The sequence below is a fragment of the Hemicordylus capensis genome, chromosome 11 (genome assembly GCF_027244095.1).
Source record: "Hemicordylus capensis ecotype Gifberg chromosome 11, rHemCap1.1.pri, whole genome shotgun sequence".
In the NCBI taxonomy this organism is placed as follows: domain Eukaryota; kingdom Metazoa; phylum Chordata; class Lepidosauria; order Squamata; family Cordylidae; genus Hemicordylus; species Hemicordylus capensis.
This window is the reverse complement of record NC_069667.1, coordinates 29,218,970-29,237,924: the sequence shown is the minus strand read 5'-3', so window position 1 is coordinate 29,237,924 and position 18,955 is coordinate 29,218,970. Positions and strand designations below refer to the sequence as shown.

Genomic DNA, 18,955 nt, shown 5'->3' with positions numbered 1-18,955 from the left:
GGCCAGCCGAAGCCCAGTGGGCGGCCCTGCGCGCTTTTCCGTCCCAGAGTTCCTGCCTGGTCTGGGGGCCGAAGGCATGGAGTCTCCCCCTCGGCTCAGCAGGGCCCACCTGGCCTTGCACTCGGGGACGGCCGCAGCTCAGCGGACGGGCGTCGTCTGCTCTGCAGGCTGAGGGCTCCCAGCCCCGCCCGGGGAGGGACGCCTGAGGGGCGGCTGCTGCTGCCAGTCAGGGCAGTCAGCCCTGCGCTGGGCGGAGCAAGGGCCTGGCTCGGGAGGGGGCAGCTCCCGGTGTCCCTGCGGCCTGGCTGCGCGCTGGGAGGCGAGCCTCCCCGGCACACCCTTCCACACCCCAGGCCTACCGGATGCTGGGCCTCTCTCCATCGCTGGGCGCCTCTTCTGGCAGCCCCCGCCAGGAGCCGGGCCGGGCTCTGAGTGGCGGAGTCGCGGGAGTCGCGCCGGGCACCAGCGGCACCTCCGGAGGCGCCACGAAGGGGACGGGCGCGGAGGAGGCGGCCCGTTTTCTCCACAGAGCCCGCCGAGGGCGCCGCTCCCCACGGCGGGGCGGGGGGGCGCAGGGGGCAGGAGCCTGCCGCTGCCGCTCAGGCCCGGCCACGAGGGCGGCCATCCAGCGGGGGAGCAGCGGCCCTGCGCCGAAAGGCCTGCAGCAGGACCGGCCCCTCGAGACGAACTGAGGGGGAACGGAGCACGGAGGGGAACCGCACGAGGCCGAGCGCCACAGGCAGAAGCCTCGCCCGCGAGGAGGGCCGGAGGCGCCCGCCAGGCCCCACAGCGAGCCTTCTCCGCCTCCTGAGAGAAAAGCCCGCGAGTGACCCCGAGGGAAAGGGCCGCGCGGGGGGGGGGGGTGGAGGTGGGTCATGTGACCGGGGCGGGGGCGGGGCCTGGCTTCCCAGCCGGAGGCCGCCCGGAAGGTCAGCTGGCAGAGGCCCCTCCGAGGAGCAGGAGGAGCAGGAGGGCGGGGGCGGGCTCGGGCTGGCCCAGGGGTCAAGAGGGCAGGCTGCGGCGCGCCCTCCCCACGCGGCGCCCCAACGCCCACCCTTCACCACCCCTTCTTCTGCTCGAAGCCTGGCGCCCTCTCAGGGCCCCCAGTCCGGCCCTGCCTGGGGGTGGCCCCACTGCTGGACTCCCGGGTCCGGCCCCCCTCAGAGCCCTGAGCCCTTCTCCACAGGGGAATCCGGAGGGCGGGGGGGGGGGGCTGAGCACGCAGCACCTGCCACTGGCCGCTCCTGGCCTGTAACACGCGCCCCCCCCCCGAGGCCCAGCCAGCCCAGCCCCTCCCCACGGCTGGGGCTTCAGCCTGGCTCATGGCTGCTGGCCTGCTCTGAGCCGCTGACCCTCCTCTCCTCCACACCGCCACACAGGCCGAGGACAACAATGGCTGACCCCCAACCCCTCGACAGGGAAACAGGGTTAGGGTCTCCCGACTTCTGGTCATCCTGGGAGGGAGCCATCCACTGCGCCGCCCACAACAGCAGCCCACCCGCCTGCCCACCCGCCCCCAGGTCAAAAGTTTACATAGCACTGGCATAACGTCACTGCAAGAGCTGGAGCGAGAAACTCCCTGCTTCAAGTTTGAACTCGGTGCAGAACTCATGCAGGAGCCTACAGGAAGTCCCTCTGTAATCCCTACAATCTGTGTTTGCTTTTATTTAAACTATGTACACATCGCTTTTCTGCAAATATATCTCATACACAGGAGGAACACAGGAAGCTGCGTCATACTGAGTCAGACCCTCTGTCCATCTAGCTTAGTATAAGAATTTATTATACCAAAATATAGTTCTCTAATTCCCATGAATAACCGAAAATGAAATTCCCCATCCATCCCACAAATGTAAGCCTCATCCATCCCAACACTGTGTAACATCAGGATTGTCTACACTGACTGGCAGCAGCTCTCCAAGGTTCCAGGCAAGCGTCTCTCCCAGGCCTACCTGGAGATGCTGCTGCTGCCGCTGCCAAAGACCAAGCCAGGGTCCTCCTGCATGCCACGCAGAGGCTCTCCCGCTGAGCTGGGGCGTCATCTCCTTCCTCCAAGGCTCAGAGACATCCCACAAAGCCAAGGTTTAATCGTGCCTCTGAGTGACATTTGGACCAGCCCAGTACCAGGCAGCTTCATCTGCACATATACCAACAAGGTTGGGTCCCATAATCCCCAGCTCCAATGTCCTTTGATTGGGGATTATGGGAGTTGAAGTCCAATAACACCTGGGGACCCAACGTTGAGAATCCCTGGGTTAGACAGTCCACAAATTAGCCAAGCTTGCACCTCAGACATTCACGTGACCGCCATCTTGGATTGGGGTAGATGATATCATCACAAAATATGCCGTTGAGGTGTCCCTATCAGTCCCGGCAGCTATACCAAATTTGGTTCAAATTGGTTAAGCGGTTTACAATAGCCCACTTGCGCCTCAAATGTCTATGCATCTGCCATCTTGAATCGGTGTGGATGCCATCATCGCAAACTATGCCACTAAAGTGCCCCTGTGTGTCACTCACTGCAACTGTACCTACTTCGGTTCAAATGGGTTAGGCAGTCCACAAATTAGCCTGCTTGTGCCTCAGATGTTCACGTGGCCGCCATTTTGAACTGGAGCGGGTGACATCATCACACACCACGCCATTAGGGCATCCCTACATGTCCCTACAGCTGTAGCAAATTTGGTTCAAATTGGTTAGGAGGTTCATAAGTTAGCCCTCTTGCGCCGCAAAAGTTTACGTGTCTGCCATCTTGGATCGGAGTGGATGACATCATCACAAACTAGGCCATTGAGGGGTCCCTACAACTTTACCCGATTTGGTTCATATTGGTCCAGGCGTTGCGACGTTGATTGGGGGGGGGGGGATACACACACAAAATGCCGGGTGATCTCATAAGCCTACTGGAAAGTAGGCTAATAAAAGTGCACCACACCAGACACAAACAAATTACAACACCAGCAACAGCAAGAACCAAAGCAGCAGATACAAATCAAGAGCACCAGAACAGCAGGGCACAATCATGAAGAAATGAAGCACTTGTGAAACTGACACCCAAATGCTGTCAAGGAAGGTGCCTCTCGAATCGGTCCAAAGATGAGGTGTAACCACCCAAAAGGCCATCTCCGAGAAGGTCGCCCAGGCAGAGGCACCTGGAGAAGGCCACGCAGACTCTGCACCCCACACTGGGAGAGTGAGACTGACCAGCCCGTCAGGGTTCAATCGCGGAGATCATAGACATGTTTCCAACACGGAGACACCACAGAGCAATGCAAATACTAGGCATGACGATTTGCATGGGAAGCAAACACGCCATATGGTTTCAGTACGGAAGGGATCGTGCCCAGTTGCACAAATAATGAGTTAATGAGCCAGTGGCAACAGCGGGCCATTCTCTGCCTCATGAGGAAGATGGCGGCTCACTGCAGTCAGGAAGCTGCCCCAGACCGACTCAGGATTAGTCTCTCCCAGCCCTGCGTGGAGATGTGCCTGTCTCAGACCTGCACAACATCAGGCCCAGGGGCCGCTTTGGCCCGCAGGGACTATTTTCCTGGCCCCCAGGTATCCTGCAGCAACACAGGAGCTGGAAACTGCCTGATAGCACCATCCTGTGCCTGCTTGCTCAGTAATATGCTCCATGGCCTACCCAGTGAGGCTGACTCCCATGTAAGCATGCCTGGCATTGCAGCCTGAAAGCAACAACCATTTAGGGAGAGGAGAGGACGAGGCCTTTGTTTGGGGCTGGCATGCACTCTAGGACCCCCCCTGATTGAGCAGGGACAGGACCTATCTCTGGCCACTATCCTTGATGAAAACTATGGATCCACTGACAGGGATTATAGATCCACAAGTAACGAATAATATTTTTAATTTTAAGATAATAATGTGCTATAAACATTTGACCTCGGCCCCTGCACCCCAAGTTGTGGATGATTCCGGCCCACCAGGGCATTTGAACTGTGCAGCCCTGACCTGTATTGACCCGGGAGGAAGACGACTCCGGATCTGAGATGACCCCCCATTTCTAACATCAAAGGACTTGGGGGAAACCGAGCCCTGGATGAAAGAAAACGAGCTGTTCTTAGGGAGATGAAGTGTGGCCGCCACAAGGACGGACAGAGAGCCTGCTGACTTCCAGAGGCGCCTCACGCCTAAAAGAAGTTGGCTGCATGCACAGCTCTGGTCTTGTGGGAGCAAGCAGGGACTGTCCCCTGGGCAAAGCAGACAGAGTCTGGCCTGGTTTGCATGTGGAGTGCTCTTTGCTGTCAGATATTCCCCGTAGGGCATGGGGGTCACAGCTCAGGGGCAGAGCATCGGCTTGGCATGCAGAAGGCCCCAGGTCAGGCTGGGGGAGTGTCCTGCCTGGAACCTGGCAGCAGAGCCGCTGCCAGTCAGTGTAGACAATACTGAGCTCGATGGGCCAACGTTCTGACTCAGTAGCGGCAGCGTCCTGCATGTCTATGACTCAGGGCACACCACCTCAAGCCACACTGAGTGGGTATGTTGGCTGCGTGTCAAAAGCCTCTCATACGCGCCCGGCAGAAGGAGCGCCCAATAGTCTCACCGGGGTTTAAACCAGCTGGGCGTCCGTGGGGGGGGAGCAGCCTCTCTCCGTGGCTGTCAGGCGATCCAAAGAGTCACAGAAGAGACCACTGGAGAGCTTGATTCCACCAGAGCTGAGCGCACGTACCCTGCCACGGATGTCCAGGGAATATTACCGGGCCCGGTTGCTTCTTGTCACTCACGTGCGTCTGTTTTCCCAGTTGTCCGTGGGCTCCCAAGTTCCAAGCCTGCATGTTCATGCTGCACATATGAGAAGCAGCCGCTTGGTAAACACCACATGTGAGAAAGCTCAGCCATTTGCCTTCCCTGCTGGGCTTTCTGCTCATTAATCAGCACAGCTTAATGGAGCTCTTCATTCAAAAAGAGTAAGCCAGATCTTTCATTAAGCAGAAGTGTGCAAGCACGTTCAGGGAGAAAGACAACACACAACACACACACAGAGGCTGCAGCGCACCCCACGAAGCATAAACCTAGCAAGGGCTGCCCTGGCAATATCACCCCACCCAAGCCTCTGTGTCAGTCAGGAGCCTGCAAGGATCCCAAGGCCACCCAGCTCCGCCACTTGCCGGCTTCCAAAGTAGCCCTTTCCAGCTAGCGGACCTCTTTGGAGCTATGCAGGCATTCTTGGCCAGAACTGACACTTGCCAAGAGAGATGTGGGCTCGGGGTTTTCCAAAACAAACCGACAAACCAATTTTCCCCCCAACCCCCACTTTTGTTTCTTCATGGGAAATTTTCAGTTTCCAGGATGCTGGACTAGAAAGGCCTTGGGCATGATCCTGCAGGCCTGTTCTTATGCTCAGATGGTACCAACACCGCAGCAGCCTCATATGCTGTATCCCTCTTGAAAAAAGGGAGGATGCAGAACAGCACGGAAAGCGCTCTCGGGAAATCTTGCCTGAGGCAGGGCAATATTAGACTCTTTCCCTAGGATAAGTCACACCTCCCCCTTCAGAAGGGATCAAAAGCTCCACCAGGGACCAGAAGCAGTTCTTACAACCCGGCCTGACTGAGCATCTCATCTGCCCTCAAGCCGAGCGCCAGTTCCACCACCTGCTACGGACGCCACAGTCCTGGGTCTTGAAACAGCCACAGCCGGGTCAACAGCCGGCACCTCGGTTCCAAGGCACAGGCGTGCAGAGGCGCTTCTGCCATCAGCTGGCTGACGGAGCCACTGCTGGCCAGAGCAGAAACGACGGGCAAGCCAACTCTTCCAGAAGGAAACCAGGCAGCACAACAGAGTCTCTCACAAACACTCAGCCCCCGGCTCTGCGGCCTCCCCAAGCCCCGCTCCTCCACCAAGACTTCTTCCTGAACTGCCCTCAAAGGCTCAGGAATTCTTGCAAGGGGCAGAGGTGCAACCTTTCCTCAGCGTGACATCATACAGGCTTCAAAGTGTGAAGGGCAGGAATCAAAACTCAGCAGAACCCACCCAACAGGCCAGTGCTAAGGCGGCCGTCTTCCTCACTGCTTAAGACGCTCCTCGTAAACGAGGCACAGAGCTCAGCACGAGACATTGCCAAGCCTGTACAAAGCTGTGCATCACAGGACAACTCGTGTGGGAGTCCTGAGATGCCATCCGAGTGACACCTGGCGGCACAAACACAGCGCTTTCCAGTGTCCAAGCACTCCAGCGGCACGAGCTTCCATGGTTATCCTTTCAGCCATCCTGCCCGGCAGGGTTTCTCAAGCTTGCTGCTCCCCCAATGTGGTTGGACTGCAATGCCCATCATTCCATGCATATGGCAGGCTGGGAATTGTAGTCAAACAGCATCTGGAGGGCCAAAGTTGTGCAGCTCTGACCTGTGCTGTAAGGGGAGCCATTGCGACCCCCATGTTCCAGCTAGGGTGCTGGAGCCGAGAGGGAGGGACCTGCCCAAGGCCACCGAGTGAGTTTGTGGCGGAGGCCAGGCAAGTCCCAATGGAGAGTCCTGGCTCCGAGCCAAGCAATACACTGCACTAGGTCGAGGGTGCTGGTGAAGTCTGCGCTCCTGAAGACGCAGCAGTGAGTAGAGGGCAACCAAAGGTGCGGTGTGGAGCGGGGGAGGCCAAAGCGAAGGGGGCTCCTTTTGCTGTGATGCTCAGGCTGGCAGAGAAGATGGACCCCCTCCCCACAAAGCAAGTGGCCAGCTCATTGGATTGCAAGGCAGAACCACCCCACGAGGCCATCCATGGCGGCTCCCCCGCCTCACCTCACCTCCGGCCCGGCTCTCCTCGACGGCGCGAACCCAGAAAGTCACCGGCCGGCAGCAGCAGCAGCCCCTCCCTCGGGGCGGCCATCCGCGCTGGCAGCAGCAGCAGCAGCAGCAGCAGCACCCAGGCGCCGCCGAGCTCGCGGCCAGCCCGGACAGCGGCCCGTCCAGAGCCCTCCGCGGCTGCCGCCCCTCCTCCCGCCACAAGGGAAACTTCGCGGCCTCCGAGCTGCTGCTGCTGCCCAGCGCGGTCGGGCCGGCAGGCAGGCGAGCGGCTCCCGCGCCCAATAGGCGCGCAGGGAGCGGGGCGCAGCCAGCCGAGGGGCGCCCGAGAGAGGCAGGCGCGCGCGCACCCTCCGCGGCCGGGAAGGAGAGGGCGCCGCGGGCCGCCCTCCTGTGCCGGCAGCAGCAGCGGCAGCCCCCCGGGGAAGCGGAGCTGTGCCAAGCCGGCGGGGCGCAAGGGCGAGCGAGCGAGCGAGCGGCGACAGCCAGCCAGTGAGTGGGTGCTGCTTGCTGCGCCCCGGCCCACTTGTTCCAACTGGTGTTACCTGGCGGGCGGCGCACCTGCCCCCCTGCTCGGCTGCGGCCGGCAGCAGCGGGGCGGGCCTCATCCCCCGGCGGCGAGCCAGCCGACACGTCGAGCGGGCGGGCCGAGTCCACGAGTCACGCGCGGCAGCTGCCGGCGAGGAGGGGGGCCAGGAGGCGGCCGGCCGCCACCTGCGCGAGGGCCGAAGAGCTCTGCTCTGCAAAGGCGCCGGCCGGGGTCGGGGGGCAGCGCCCTCTGCCAGGCGGGTGGAGGCGGCGGCGGGGCCGCGAGGGCGCTCCCCCGGCCCCACATGCTTGCTTGCCCGCCCGGCGGCGGATGGAAGGCAGCGCGCGCAGCCCCACTGACTCTGCGCCCACACGGGCCGACGACGGACACACCCCTTTGCTCCCAGCCCCGTCGTGCAGCCTGAGGCGGCCGCCCCCCGCCCCCAACCCGGGTCCGGTGAGTGCTGCTGCTCGGCCCCGGCGGCCCCGGGGGAGCTCCCCTCCGCCTCCCCCCTCCCCGCTCGCACCGTGGCGCCCCTACGGATTAACTAGCCCCTGCTTGCCAGTGGCGAGAGCCGCCCACCCGACCCGCCTCTCTCCGGCACCCGGGGGGCGGCCCGGCCCGGCCCGGCCCCGCTCCGCTCCGCTTCCCAGCTCCCGCCCGACTCCGCGCGCGGCTGGGGCCCTCCCGTCGGGGCGGTGGCCGCGGCCGCTGGCTGGCCTCCCGGGCTCCCCCGCGCCCGCCGGTCGGTCCGTCCGTCCGTCCGTCCCACCTACCAGCCGGTGCGAGGAGCCTCCGCGCCGCCACCACCGCCGCCGCCGCTGCCACCCGGCTGTCATCTTGCTGGAGGCGCGGACAGGAGGAGGAGCCGGAGCCGGCGCGGGGAGAGCGGCGCTGCCGGCCGGGGAGAGCGCGCGGAGGGAGGCGGGGAGGAGGGAGGGGAGCCGGGGCGAGCGAGCGCGGGGGAGGCGAGGCCGAGGCGCGAGAGGGAGGGAGGGAGGGAGGCGGGAGGGAGGACGCCCCGGCTGGAGGAGCCGGAGCCGCGCACGTCGCCGCCGCTGCTGCTGCTGCTGCTGCTGTGCTGTGGCAGGCGCCCTGCGCGAGGAGGAGGGGGAGGCGGTGGCGGGGCCCTGGCCCGGGCCGCGCTCGCTCCTCCGCTGGGGCGGGGAGGGGAGGGGCAGAGGCGCCGCCAGGGGGCCTCCGGGAGCCCCGAGGAAGCTGCCCCGCCGGGAGAGCAGCCGGAGCCTTGGTCCCTCCAGCCGCCCAGAGTCTCCACTCTGGCTGGCAGCGGCTTCCCAGGGGAGTGACGCTGCTGGGCTCTGCTGCTGCATGGGAAGCAGCAGCAGATGCCCCGCTGTGCTGCCTGCCACTGAGCTGGGCCTCCCCCCCCCCCCGCCCGGTCCCCTGAGAAGCGGGGCTCGCTCACGTGCAGTCACCCAATGTGGCAAATCTATGAGCAATTACAAGCAGATTTCTATCGCACAGAAACAAAAAGAGCATAGGCTGCTTTGAGGAGAGAGTATGGACCTTGGCTCTTTAATCAACAATATGGTGCCCCGGGTAGTTTGGATCCTAGGACTGATTCAGTGGAGCTTCAAGGTCTCTTTCAGCTCTCACACTCTTCTTTCAAACACACACACACACAAGCCCCTTCCTGAATGAAAGAGCAGAAGGCCAGCGTGGAAACCACAGGTCTCTGTAAGTAGCCAAAACACTTGGGCAGGCAGGGGAACCAGAGGCTGTGCACAGGGGCCAAAGGAAGGAAGGAAGGAAGGAAGGAAGGCAAGGCTGGCACCATTCCCTAGAAACTGAGCTCTCCGTTGCATCTATAACAACCAGTTCCTTTGGTTTTTTGCAGGTACTCCACACAACAAAAGAACCACCATGATCTGGAAAAGACAAAGCAGCAAACCCCAAACGCTTGTGTATTTTGCTGGACTGCAACTAATTAGGAAGCAACAGTGTCCACAGGAATAAATACACTTCAAACATCCAACATTTGTTGCCTTTGTTTGCTGGATCAGGGGACTTGGTAGCTCGACCCACTCAGTCCCCACTGACAGGCTGGCTGCAGGCAGCGGGGTGGGGGGAAGGATTTCACATCCCAGTCAATTGGACTGGCAGACCCCCCCCACCCCCCCACCGGCCACTCTCCTTTTGGCAATGTTTAGTGTTCTACAGTTCTACCGCAATGCCGCTTCATAGCTTTTGCAGACTTCCAGAAAAGCAAGTGTCTTTTTCTCAGTGGGAGGAGAGCTGGCCTTGCAGTAGCAAGCATGAATGGTCCCTTGTGCTAAGCAGGGTCTGTACACACACACACACACCTGACATGCACAGGGGCTACTTCCACTTACTTCTGGGCTGAGGAGACGACAGGACGGCAGGGAGGTCCGCTGCCCCCTCACTGGACCAGTTTTTTTAGCCCGCGCCAGCGGAGGGGGGACGTGGGGAGGGGGGTAAGTGCACCCTCCCCCACCCTTAAAGCCCCCCCCACAAACCTTCGAACCACCTGGCATTTGAACCTGTTTGGTGGCCCGTCAAAGGGCCTCTGAACACATCCATGCACATCTCTACTGGCTACTCTGACTGGCAGCAGCTCACCAAGGTTTCAGTCGGGGTCTTTCCCAGTCCTACCTGGAGCTGCTGCTGCCGCAAGGGACTGAACCTGAGGCCTTCTGTGTCCAAAGACATATGGGGCGGTCTCCATAACCCCAGTTCAGCAGAAGAGCAAATGAAAATACATTGGGGTGAGGACCACCTTTCCAGAAGGACACTATTGTGCAAAACCCAAACAAACAAGCGACCGGTTGTGGCACCAAGCAGCTCCAGCCTCCGGCCACCATGCTCCTGACATCTCTGCAAGGGGGTCAAGGTCAAGTGTGCCGTCAAGTCGAGTTCAGCTCCTGGCGCCCAAGTGGCTGCCTTGGGTAGAATCCAGGAGGGGTTCCCCACGGCCTCCTCCCGCACAGTCTGAGACGATGGTGCCTTTCAGCATCTTCCTATAGTGTTGCTGCCCGATATAGTACCAGCGGGGATTCGAACTGGCAACCTTCTGCTTGTTAGTCAAGCATTCCCCCAGGGCTAGTAGGAGCATAATTTGCACAGCGGCTTGTATGTCTGTGGGTGAAGCGGCACAAGTCGTTTGTCTCCCTCCCTTTCTGCATCCCAGCAACATGTGCCAGTGGCAAGGAGGGCCAATAGGGCATTTATTTTGACAGCCCTGTGAGTGAAGGGTACTTTTCCTTGTTCACAAAGGCTAGTAATTATGCTAAAGGAAGCCATACGCTTTTGGGGAGCTACGTCAAGGAAAAGACTTCAACATAAGATCCGTGAAGTCTTTTATTATTCATGGCTGCGGCGCAAAGGGAACTTGCGAGTTCCAATTCAATGTCCTTGCAGTAAGCCTATCAGAAATAGATGAGATTATTTTTTAACTTCCAAAAGTGAAGAAATAGGTTATGTGCAGTTTAATCCATCGCAGTGGGGCTAGTGGATAAATTTGGATCACTGCTACAACTGCCACTTAAAACGTATCTTTATTCAAAGAAATCCCATCCAGAGCTAAGCAGGAGGAAAGGGGAATTGGAGGCCAGAAAGACAGGTATTTTCTCCCCATCAGTCATGACAAACAGGACAGAATTGTGTTGTGTACGCCCCACTTCTGCAAGGACTGAAAAGACACAGACGACAAATAATTATAGACCGCTTTTCAACCAAAGTTCCCAAAGCAGTTTACATCGATGTCAATCAATCAATAAAATGGCTCCCTTTCCCCCAAAGGGCTCACAACCTTTCTTTTTAAAAAAACAAAACCAAACCATCATATAGATGCTGCAACAGCCACTGGAGGGATGCTGTGCTGGGGATGGAGAGGGCCAGTTGCTCTCCCTCCGCTCCATCCAGAGAATCGCCACTTTTAAAAGGTGCCTCTGTGCTCTTTTAGCAGGGGACATGCTCGCTACTCCACGGCCAGCTCTGCCCACCGCCGCCACCACCCCAGGAGAGAGGCCTTGCACTCCGCCCCAGAGGTGCTTCCACCCGCCAGCTAACCCAGCTCTCTTGGGCTTGCTGCTTCTGTCTCTTCCAGAGCACACAGTGCTGTTCCTTCACACACACACACCCGCTGCCCTTAGCTGGGTGGTGGGAGGTCACTTCCCCCCAGCTCTGATGAAAGGCTCCTCCAAGCCAGTCCCGAGAGCGCTCATGAGATCAAAGGAGTCTCGCAGAGGAGACCTCCACGGACCACCCTCCCTGGGGGATTATTTGCCCCATGAGGCTTCGGGCGCTCTAGGTCAGGGGGCACAACTTCGGCCCTCCAGTGGTTTCTGGACTACAGTGCCCAGTCCCATCACCTCCCAGCCACAGTGGCCAGGGATTCTGGGAGCTGTCGGACAACATCTGCAGGAGGGCCAAAGTTGTGTAGCCCTATTTTGGTGCCCCCCACCGCCAAGAAGTGGGGAGCCCCACAAGGGTGTAGCTAAAACTGAGTGGATGGGTTCAAAGGACCCGCCCCCCGCCCCAGCTCTACCCTATTTTCTTCTTTGCTCAGACACGGCCCCCTCTCCCCTAGCTACGCCCCTGGAGTCCCAGCAGCAGACTCTTTGACCAGCCTGCGCAGATCACCAGCGAATCACCAGCTGGAGCTGGGAGAAGATGCTCCTGCCTGAAACCTTGGAGGGCTGCTGCCAGTCAGTGCAGTAGACCATACAGAGGTATGCCAAAGGCCTGAACTCAGTGGGAAGCAGCTGCCTCTGGCATGTAATCCATGCATCATAATTCACCCCCTTCGCGAATGATGCATGCCCATATCATGTCAGGCCCATGACGCGTGTGGATGGAGCATGGCAGAGCGAGCTTTCCTCTCCCTGCCCTTCCCTCGAGCTCACACATGCGCCGCCACCTGCCAGTCATTACCTCCTGAGAAAGGCAAGTGCCAGCACGCAGCCCAGCCCTGACTCGGCCCACCAGCCAGAGAAATCTAACTTTCGTTCAGATTAATGGGAGGCAGTTCTTGCTGTCAAAGGGGGCCGTGATCATTTGCCTGGCCTGCTATAATTTTTATGCACATTTTAATGATCCCATAAATAATGGAAGCACATTTCACAATATATTTAAATATTTTAAATGGCTTGAAATGCAAATGGTAAATTGTGGATGGTCTGAGAAGAAATTAATTTTTAAAGGACATTTTTTAACATGCAAAATGAATATGGAATACCTCCTCACGTTCGCTGGCCTGGAAAGTTTGGCGTCCATCTTCTCTTCAAAGCGGCTTGGATTTGGTTGAGCAAGCCGGCTTCAGCTCTGGGTTGCACATCTCGGTTTGAGGTCCCCTGTGCACCTCCGGGGCCTGGCCTGGGTTCAGACAGCCATGGGCCAATCAGTGGTCCACTGTGCCCGAAAGGCCCCGTCACGTGTGAGCCTCCTGGCGTGGCTGCTCTGCTCTAGGCCCCCCTCTTGCACCACTGGCAGGATGTGGAATCGGAATGGAAAGGGGCACCATGCGGCGGCGGGGGGGGGGGCGTATTTCACTTTCTTGGCTCCCTTTTGTCCCCACTGCTGGAAACGAGTTCCTGGCATCTACAACCCTTTTGAAGAATCTGCTTAGAAATGTAGGCCTGATTCACACACAATCGTCCGAATCTACATGTGATGGAGCCTAGGAAGCGGCCTTATGGATCTCCATCGGGGCCTTCACCACGCAAAGCAGGGGCTCTACCACTGAGCCAGGGCCCCCTCCCCCAAGGATGGATCTAGGGACCCAGGCAGCCGACTCAGACTCAGCCCGGCCACCGGCTGGATGCCGCCTGGCCTGGTGGCCTGGGGAGGCCGGCAGAGAGCCTGGCCTCTCGCCATTCTTCCCCCAAAGGGAGGGGGCTGTAGGGATGTCCACGGACTCGTTGGGAGGCCCTTTCACGGACCTCCAACCCAGTTCGAAGGTCTGGCGGTTCAGCCGGTTTGACGGCAGGGGGTGGTTACCTTTAAGGAGCAGGGAGGGGGATTAAAAACGGTCCTGCGGGGCGGCAGCGTACTTCCTTGCCACCCCGGCGCGCCCTGGACCAGAAGTGCCCAGTCGCACACACTCCTGCGCACATCACACACACACCAGGCACGCTGCGGCCCCTCAGGGCCTTTTTTAATCACAGCGCCGGTGGGGCGAACGCGCTGGTGGATCTTCCCGCCATCAAACCGGTGAGGCCGGGAGGGGGCGGGGAAGTGAGGCCGGGAGGGGGCGGGGCTTGGTGCAGGCTTCAGGCCTGGTCGGCCCTGCCATGGGGCATTTCAAGCCAAGGCAGCAGCAGCCGCCGCAGGTGCTGAGGGGGGCTGCTCTTGGGCCTCCTGGGCCTCCTGGGCCTCCTCCTCCCCCCCCGCCTTGGAGCCTTACCCTCAGGATTGCCTGCACGGACTGGCAGCCGCTCTCCCAGGCTCTGGGCAGGAATCTCTCCCGGCCAGCCCTCCATGTGGAGGAGGAGGAGGCGGCTGCTGCTGCTGCTGCTGCTGCTGCCGCCGCCGGGGGCTGAAGCCGGACCGAAGCTCCTCCACTGGGCCGCAGCCGCACCCCTTGCCTGAGGGCGCTCCCAGGTATGGGCCCTGCTTAGCCAAGGGGACCACTCATGCTTGCGGCCACAAGGCCAGCTCCCCTCATCCCTGGTCTTGTTTTCCTGTGCAGACGGCTCTGAGAAGTTCTGTCGCAAAGCGGTACAGCAGTATTGACAGTGGTGGACTGTAGCAGTGTAGAACAGAGTGGCCTGGTTCCCACAAGTCTCTGGAACCCACGCTTGGTGTGGGTTGCCAGCGTCAGCACGCATGTGTGAACTCACGCCCAAGTGGTTTATGGCTGGAGCTGAGTCTGAGATTCCCGCCTTGCCGTGGATTCACACAACCACACTCGTGTCAGGAGCCCCCGTTAGACCGAAATCTGAACGACTGTGTGAGCCAGGCCGAAGCCTCACGCCTGCCGGGAGCTCCGTTCCGGAGGCTTTTTCTTGCTGCATCCCTTCCGGGAAGGCAAGCGCAGCCGCTGACCTTGTGCGGTTCCTAACGCAGCACCCGGGGCCAGCTACGTCTCCCTCCGCACCACAAGCAGCCCCCACATTGTCGGCACTTTTGGAGCAGGTGGGTGGGGATGCCTGAGGCCAAAGCTGCACAGCGCCCTTCAGGATTGCTGCAGCTGCTGCTCTCCTCCTGCTGCATGAAAGCCTTTGCTTTGCCCCAGTTTTTAATTCTGTTCTGATTTGGGTTTAAATTGAAATGTTCCAAGCCAGAAAATTGAGCGGTCAGGGTGGAATATGCACAGTTTGGATTGCCTGACAGCTTCTGTGAAACTTAAAAGAGGCATCTGGAATCCAGAGGACATTTCCGGGGGGGGGGGGCGGGGGGGAGAGAGTTTTTCAAGGAAATGCCTCCTGATTAGTCTGAAAAGTTCTTCACCCCTAGTTTGTCCTTTCGAATAGAAGCACATCTAGATCGCAAATGTCAGAGGTAAAGGCTAGCAAAGTTCAAGATCACTTCCTCTTTTCTTACAGGAGAAGACGTTTGCATGAGGAAAAGCTCTCGCTGCATCTACCCAGCCTTGGCAAATATCCACACACCATCCTGAACCCGCCACTTTTCTCAATGGATGTCCGTTGGATGCTGTGCCTGTGGGAAGCCAGCTCATCAGAGAGAAGTCTCCATGCTCCCTCCTCTTCCAGAGGCAAGGAGGTGTCTGCTCTGGGCCCGTGTCCCACTCTAAGGCTCCTTCTCACGAGGCTGCTAATAAAGGTGGGAGGAGCGCCCAGCCAGGCTGAGAGAGCCAGGTGTGAACTGGAAGATCAAGGTAGGAGGAGGAGGGGAGCATGAGCAGGTGGGAAGCAGGAGCTGGGAGGAGAGGTGCACCCCACCCGCATCCTGTCCCCGTTTTAAAGAGGGTGGACACAAAGCCATCCTGCCACACGATCACTCTCCCGCCTCCTTCCTTCATGTTCGCAAGCATATGGCTGCTGATCGGAGCACAGGCAGCTCTCCGGCCCAGGCTGGTGGTCGTGTGAATGGCCCTTGATGGGGCAGGGATTCCCAGTTTGGGTCCCCAGATGTTGTTGGACTACAAGGCCCACAATCTCCAGCCACCATGGCCACACGAGTGATGGGACTTGTAGTCCACCCCCCTCTGGGGACCCAGCATGCTGAACAGGCCTCCTGGAGGTGTAAGCCATTTGACCCCACCACCCACATGGCGCTCTGCCAGTTGCAGCGGTGGGTGTTCAGGACAGGCTGCTGTCACTTGGGCCCCCGTGGGGCTGTCCACTCCACTCTGGGGGCTGAGGCCTACAGTCACTGGCAGGCAGCTCCTGCCTCACGATGCTTCCACACCGCACCAGGTCAGCAAGCGTGAGCTCCTCCCTCAGCCACTGGCTCCTAGATGCCCACGTATTCCAGGCCACCACTCAGAAGAGTGGTGCGGTTCTGCTGATACAGGAGGGGAAAGGGCCGGCTCCAAACGTCACCAAGGCGCACGCCCTCTTGGATGCCGCCGAACTGGCCAACAGCACTGTAGGGAAGGGCAGGTTGACATGGGCCCACTTAGAACGGCATGGGCGGCCTTGAAGGGAACAGGCAAGACATGGCTAGCCCCACAGGAGGGGAGGCTGGGTCTCTGGGCCGACAGCTGAGTGGGAGGAACGTCCAGCAGGCCCCCAGCCCAAGGGAGCAGAAAGGGGGAGGGATGCTGCGTGTGTGCTAGCTGCCATCTGGGTCGGATGGTGTGGGGCCCGCTTTCCCACCACCTCGATGCTGCAGAGATCGGAGCCAAGAGCACGGGAGCCAAGCAGCCCTCTTTCTGCCCATGGAGGTGCATCATGCCGCCACCAGCATGCAAGTTGTGGTGCTCGCCTCTGCCAGGCCTTCCCACTGCTGCATGGCATGGTGCTCCAAAGCCATGCTAGTTGGGGGTCTGCCCAGCGCACTCCAGACCCCTCTGGCCGGCAGCAGGTTCTGCCTGGGGCCAAGGCTATGCTCCCCCCGCCCCCCACCATCTTGGCAAGACAGCAGCCTGCGCTCCACATCCTGAGTGGGTCACATGGACAGGCTGGGATCTGCATTCCTCGACCTGTGTCATTAGCTCAGCCTTTTAATTGCCTGCTTCTCCCACGCAGGCAGCTGACTCAGAAGGTTCCCCAGTATTTCAGGGATGATGTGTGGCTGCTTGTCCTGGCCAGAAGATGGATTGCTTGTTCATTCATTCCAGAGTCCATTCCAGAGTCGCTGGTTATTGTCATTTTGCTTGCTGGTGTGAAGGAATTGGCAGGGAGGTTCATTGCCACAGGCTTCGGCATTCCGGGGGGCGGGGGGAGAAATCCCACCCCGCTCCTCTGGGTCAGCAACCACCATCCCACCCACACCTGGCGGGTGTTGGCTCTACTGGTGATCCTGTTGATGCCCTGTTGGAGGACTAGAACAGCAAGCTCCCCAGGGCAGTGGACGTGATCACTCCTAAGTGTCCTCTCCGACTCGCTTCAGAATGGGCCCCTTGGTATGTCGAAGAACTATGGGGGCTGGAGCGACTGGAGTGCAAGGGGAGAAAGATTGGACTCAAAGCTGGCCGGTTACAACACAGAGCGCTTTTGAAGTGATTCTTTTCTGCCGGTATTTGCATCCGCAAGCTCACGTCTGGCTGGGCACACAAAGCCAACGCTCCATCGCAGAGCTACGGCCCCCACCTCTCAGGGGCAGGGCTGTCCCTAGGGCGTGACAAGCAGGGTGACTGCCCCAGGCCCCACTCTCTTAGGCCCCACAAGAATGAACTGGAAGGGGGCCCACATGCCACCAGGACAACCCTGCTCAGGGGAATACCTTACAGCACTGACATGTAGACTCCCATCCAGTGCAAACCCAGGTGGACCCTGCTTAGTAAAGGGGGCCATTCATGCTACTACCACAAGACCAGCTCTCCTCTCCTCCTCCTCCTCTGGAGCCAGTCCAAGGCCTGTTTGGCTATGTGGGGAAGAGACGGAATGCCCTAGAGATTCTTGTCACTGGGCTGTGTCTGATGGATTCTGGCCTGGGGCAGAGGAACCAGAAACCCCTACTCCAACCACTAGACAGTGAAGCCGACAGGCCAAGGGGCACGATGGACTCATTTCAGTGTGGAGTTCCCCAGTGGGCTGTATCCCAGGGGTCGGATCGGGTCATCCTGCCATTTCCTGCCCTTGATGGGACCCCAAGCCTGCCTCATGAGGCTGGCGTTTCAGTTGCCTCGGGATCTGGCCACCAAACAAAACTCATATGCGGGGAGTTCAGAGGCGATAGATCTGACACGGGTGGGAACATCAGGGCTTATGAGAAACACCCCCCTCCCCTGAGCCCTCGTCTGCACAGCCTGCTCATCAGGCAAGTCTAATATTGCATGCTCACGCTCTGCCGTGCAGCTCCGATGGGAGGCTGACCTGCTGCTGTCTCAGGGCAAGTGCGCAGAAGTGTGTTCTTAATCAGGGCTCCCAGAAGGCCGGGCACAGGGCGGGGTGGGAAATGAAGCCGTCACAAGCGGCAAATGCCACACATGGAGGATTCCCAACCTTTCACTCTGGATTCAGCCGCGGTGGCCTGGAAGGTCAGCTAGCAGAAGCCCCCCAAGGCCGCACAGCTCCGTCCGTGTCAGAGGAGGAGGAGGAAGTTTGCCCAGACCAGCCAGGCCTTGTGGTTCTGCAGCTGGCCCCGTCCTCTGCCACACATGAGGCATCGCCTGCTCTGCAGGCAATGCAGGAATCCTGCCCAGAGCCTCCCAAGAAGGAAGGCCAAGCACCTTCCCTGCAGAAGCATCGGAGGAGGAGGAGGCGGAGGCCATGTGACTCCCTCTCTCCTAATCCGGGTTCTGGGGCAAGGCCGGGGGCCTCCGGACGGCCTTGGCCCCTTTGCCCACGAAGCATCCTTCCCTCAGAGGATTTCCTCCCCAGCTACCTCTGCCGGCAGTCCGCTGGGCTCTGCCTGAGAGGAGACCCAGGTGGGCCAAACATTAATCAGGGAGCAGAGATGGACATGAATGAGCCGATGGCAAGCAGAGAGGGAAAGGCAGGCAGAGACCAGATCCAGCCTCCCTGCAGCTGCCCATGTGCTCTGCTGCACTGAACGGATGGCGGCCTGAGGCTCTCAGGCTCTGTTCCCTGCGCCTTGCTCAGACAGAACTCGCCTCTCTTGACAGACGTGGTATCCCCAGAGTGGCTCCGGCGGTCCCTGGAGAGGGCCCACCTCACAGGATTGTTGTGGGGACAAACATAACCATGTCCACCGCTCTGGGCTCCTTACAAATACGAAAACAAGGATTATTTATATATCGCTTTGCAACAAAAGTTCCCAAAGCGGTTTACATAGATATCAATGTATCTTTCCTTGGAGGAAGAGCAGGATAGAAATGTAGCAAATAAAATATAAAATAAAAACCTTTGCAACCAAGAAGGAAGACAGAGCATTTGCCTCAACTCTGCTCCCCCCCGCCACAACAGTGAAGCTTGCTTTCCAAAATATACATCCAGCAGAATTCATTTGTGAGTATTAAATCTGTCATAGGAAAGCTGGAAGAAGCAGGATTTGCTATTGAGCTTTACACTGGAGAGCTGGGTGTTCTGTTGTGTGCCCCCCCCGCCCCACAGCCCCATCTTTGGGGTCTCTGTCAGGCCCTCCCTGGCATCCCCATT

At 59.4% G+C, this 18,955-nt stretch overlaps 3 protein-coding genes across 16 annotated transcripts in view; 2 read left to right on the top strand and 1 right to left on the bottom strand.

The window, feature by feature from the left end:
- The window catches only part of MID2 (midline 2), a 97,074-nt gene extending 83,661 nt beyond the window's left edge, over positions 1 to 13,413 (bottom strand). For 10 of the 14 annotated variants that reach the window (XR_008311614.1, XR_008311615.1, XR_008311616.1 and 7 more), the window contains exon 1: positions 360 to 494. The gene's annotated coding sequence lies outside the window, so the exon portion shown is untranslated. Of the gene's footprint in view, positions 1 to 359; positions 495 to 6,759; positions 6,810 to 7,302; positions 7,433 to 8,062; positions 8,229 to 12,504 lie in introns of those variants that run through there. The other 4 variants (XM_053273678.1, XM_053273676.1, XM_053273679.1 and 1 more) reach the window with 4 other exon arrangements.
- LOC128335613 (translation initiation factor IF-2-like) lies at positions 6,640 to 9,282 on the top strand. Its single transcript, XM_053274185.1, has 3 exons — positions 6,640 to 7,021; positions 7,255 to 7,742; positions 9,145 to 9,282. The coding sequence occupies exons 1-3, from the start codon at positions 6,640 to 6,642 to the stop codon at positions 9,172 to 9,174; spliced, it is 900 nt and encodes a 299-aa protein (XP_053130160.1). The 3' UTR covers positions 9,175 to 9,282.
- Positions 12,128 to 18,556, top strand: LOC128335612 (uncharacterized). Its single transcript, XM_053274184.1, has 4 exons — positions 12,128 to 12,212; positions 13,535 to 13,868; positions 14,813 to 15,105; positions 16,421 to 18,556. The coding sequence occupies exons 1-4, from the start codon at positions 12,128 to 12,130 to the stop codon at positions 16,426 to 16,428; spliced, it is 720 nt and encodes a 239-aa protein (XP_053130159.1). The 3' UTR covers positions 16,429 to 18,556.
- The last annotated feature ends 399 nt before the right edge of the window (positions 18,557 to 18,955 follow it).

Coding starts and splice junctions, on each gene's coding strand:
- LOC128335613 (XM_053274185.1), top strand. CDS start 6,640: ATGCTCAGGCTGGCAGAGAAGATGGACCCCCTCCCCACAAAGCAAGTG. Junction 7,022..7,254: donor GCGGTCGGGCCGGCAGGCAG/GCGAGCGGCTCC, acceptor CCAGCCAGTGAG/TGGGTGCTGCTTGCTGCGCC. Junction 7,743..9,144: donor CCGCCCCCAACCCGGGTCCG/GTGAGTGCTGCT, acceptor GGTTTTTTGCAG/GTACTCCACACAACAAAAGA.
- LOC128335612 (XM_053274184.1), top strand. CDS start 12,128: ATGGCAGAGCGAGCTTTCCTCTCCCTGCCCTTCCCTCGAGCTCACACA. Junction 12,213..13,534: donor GTCATTACCTCCTGAGAAAG/GCAAGTGCCAGC, acceptor GGCTTGGTGCAG/GCTTCAGGCCTGGTCGGCCC. Junction 13,869..14,812: donor TTGCCTGAGGGCGCTCCCAG/GTATGGGCCCTG, acceptor CTTTTCTTACAG/GAGAAGACGTTTGCATGAGG.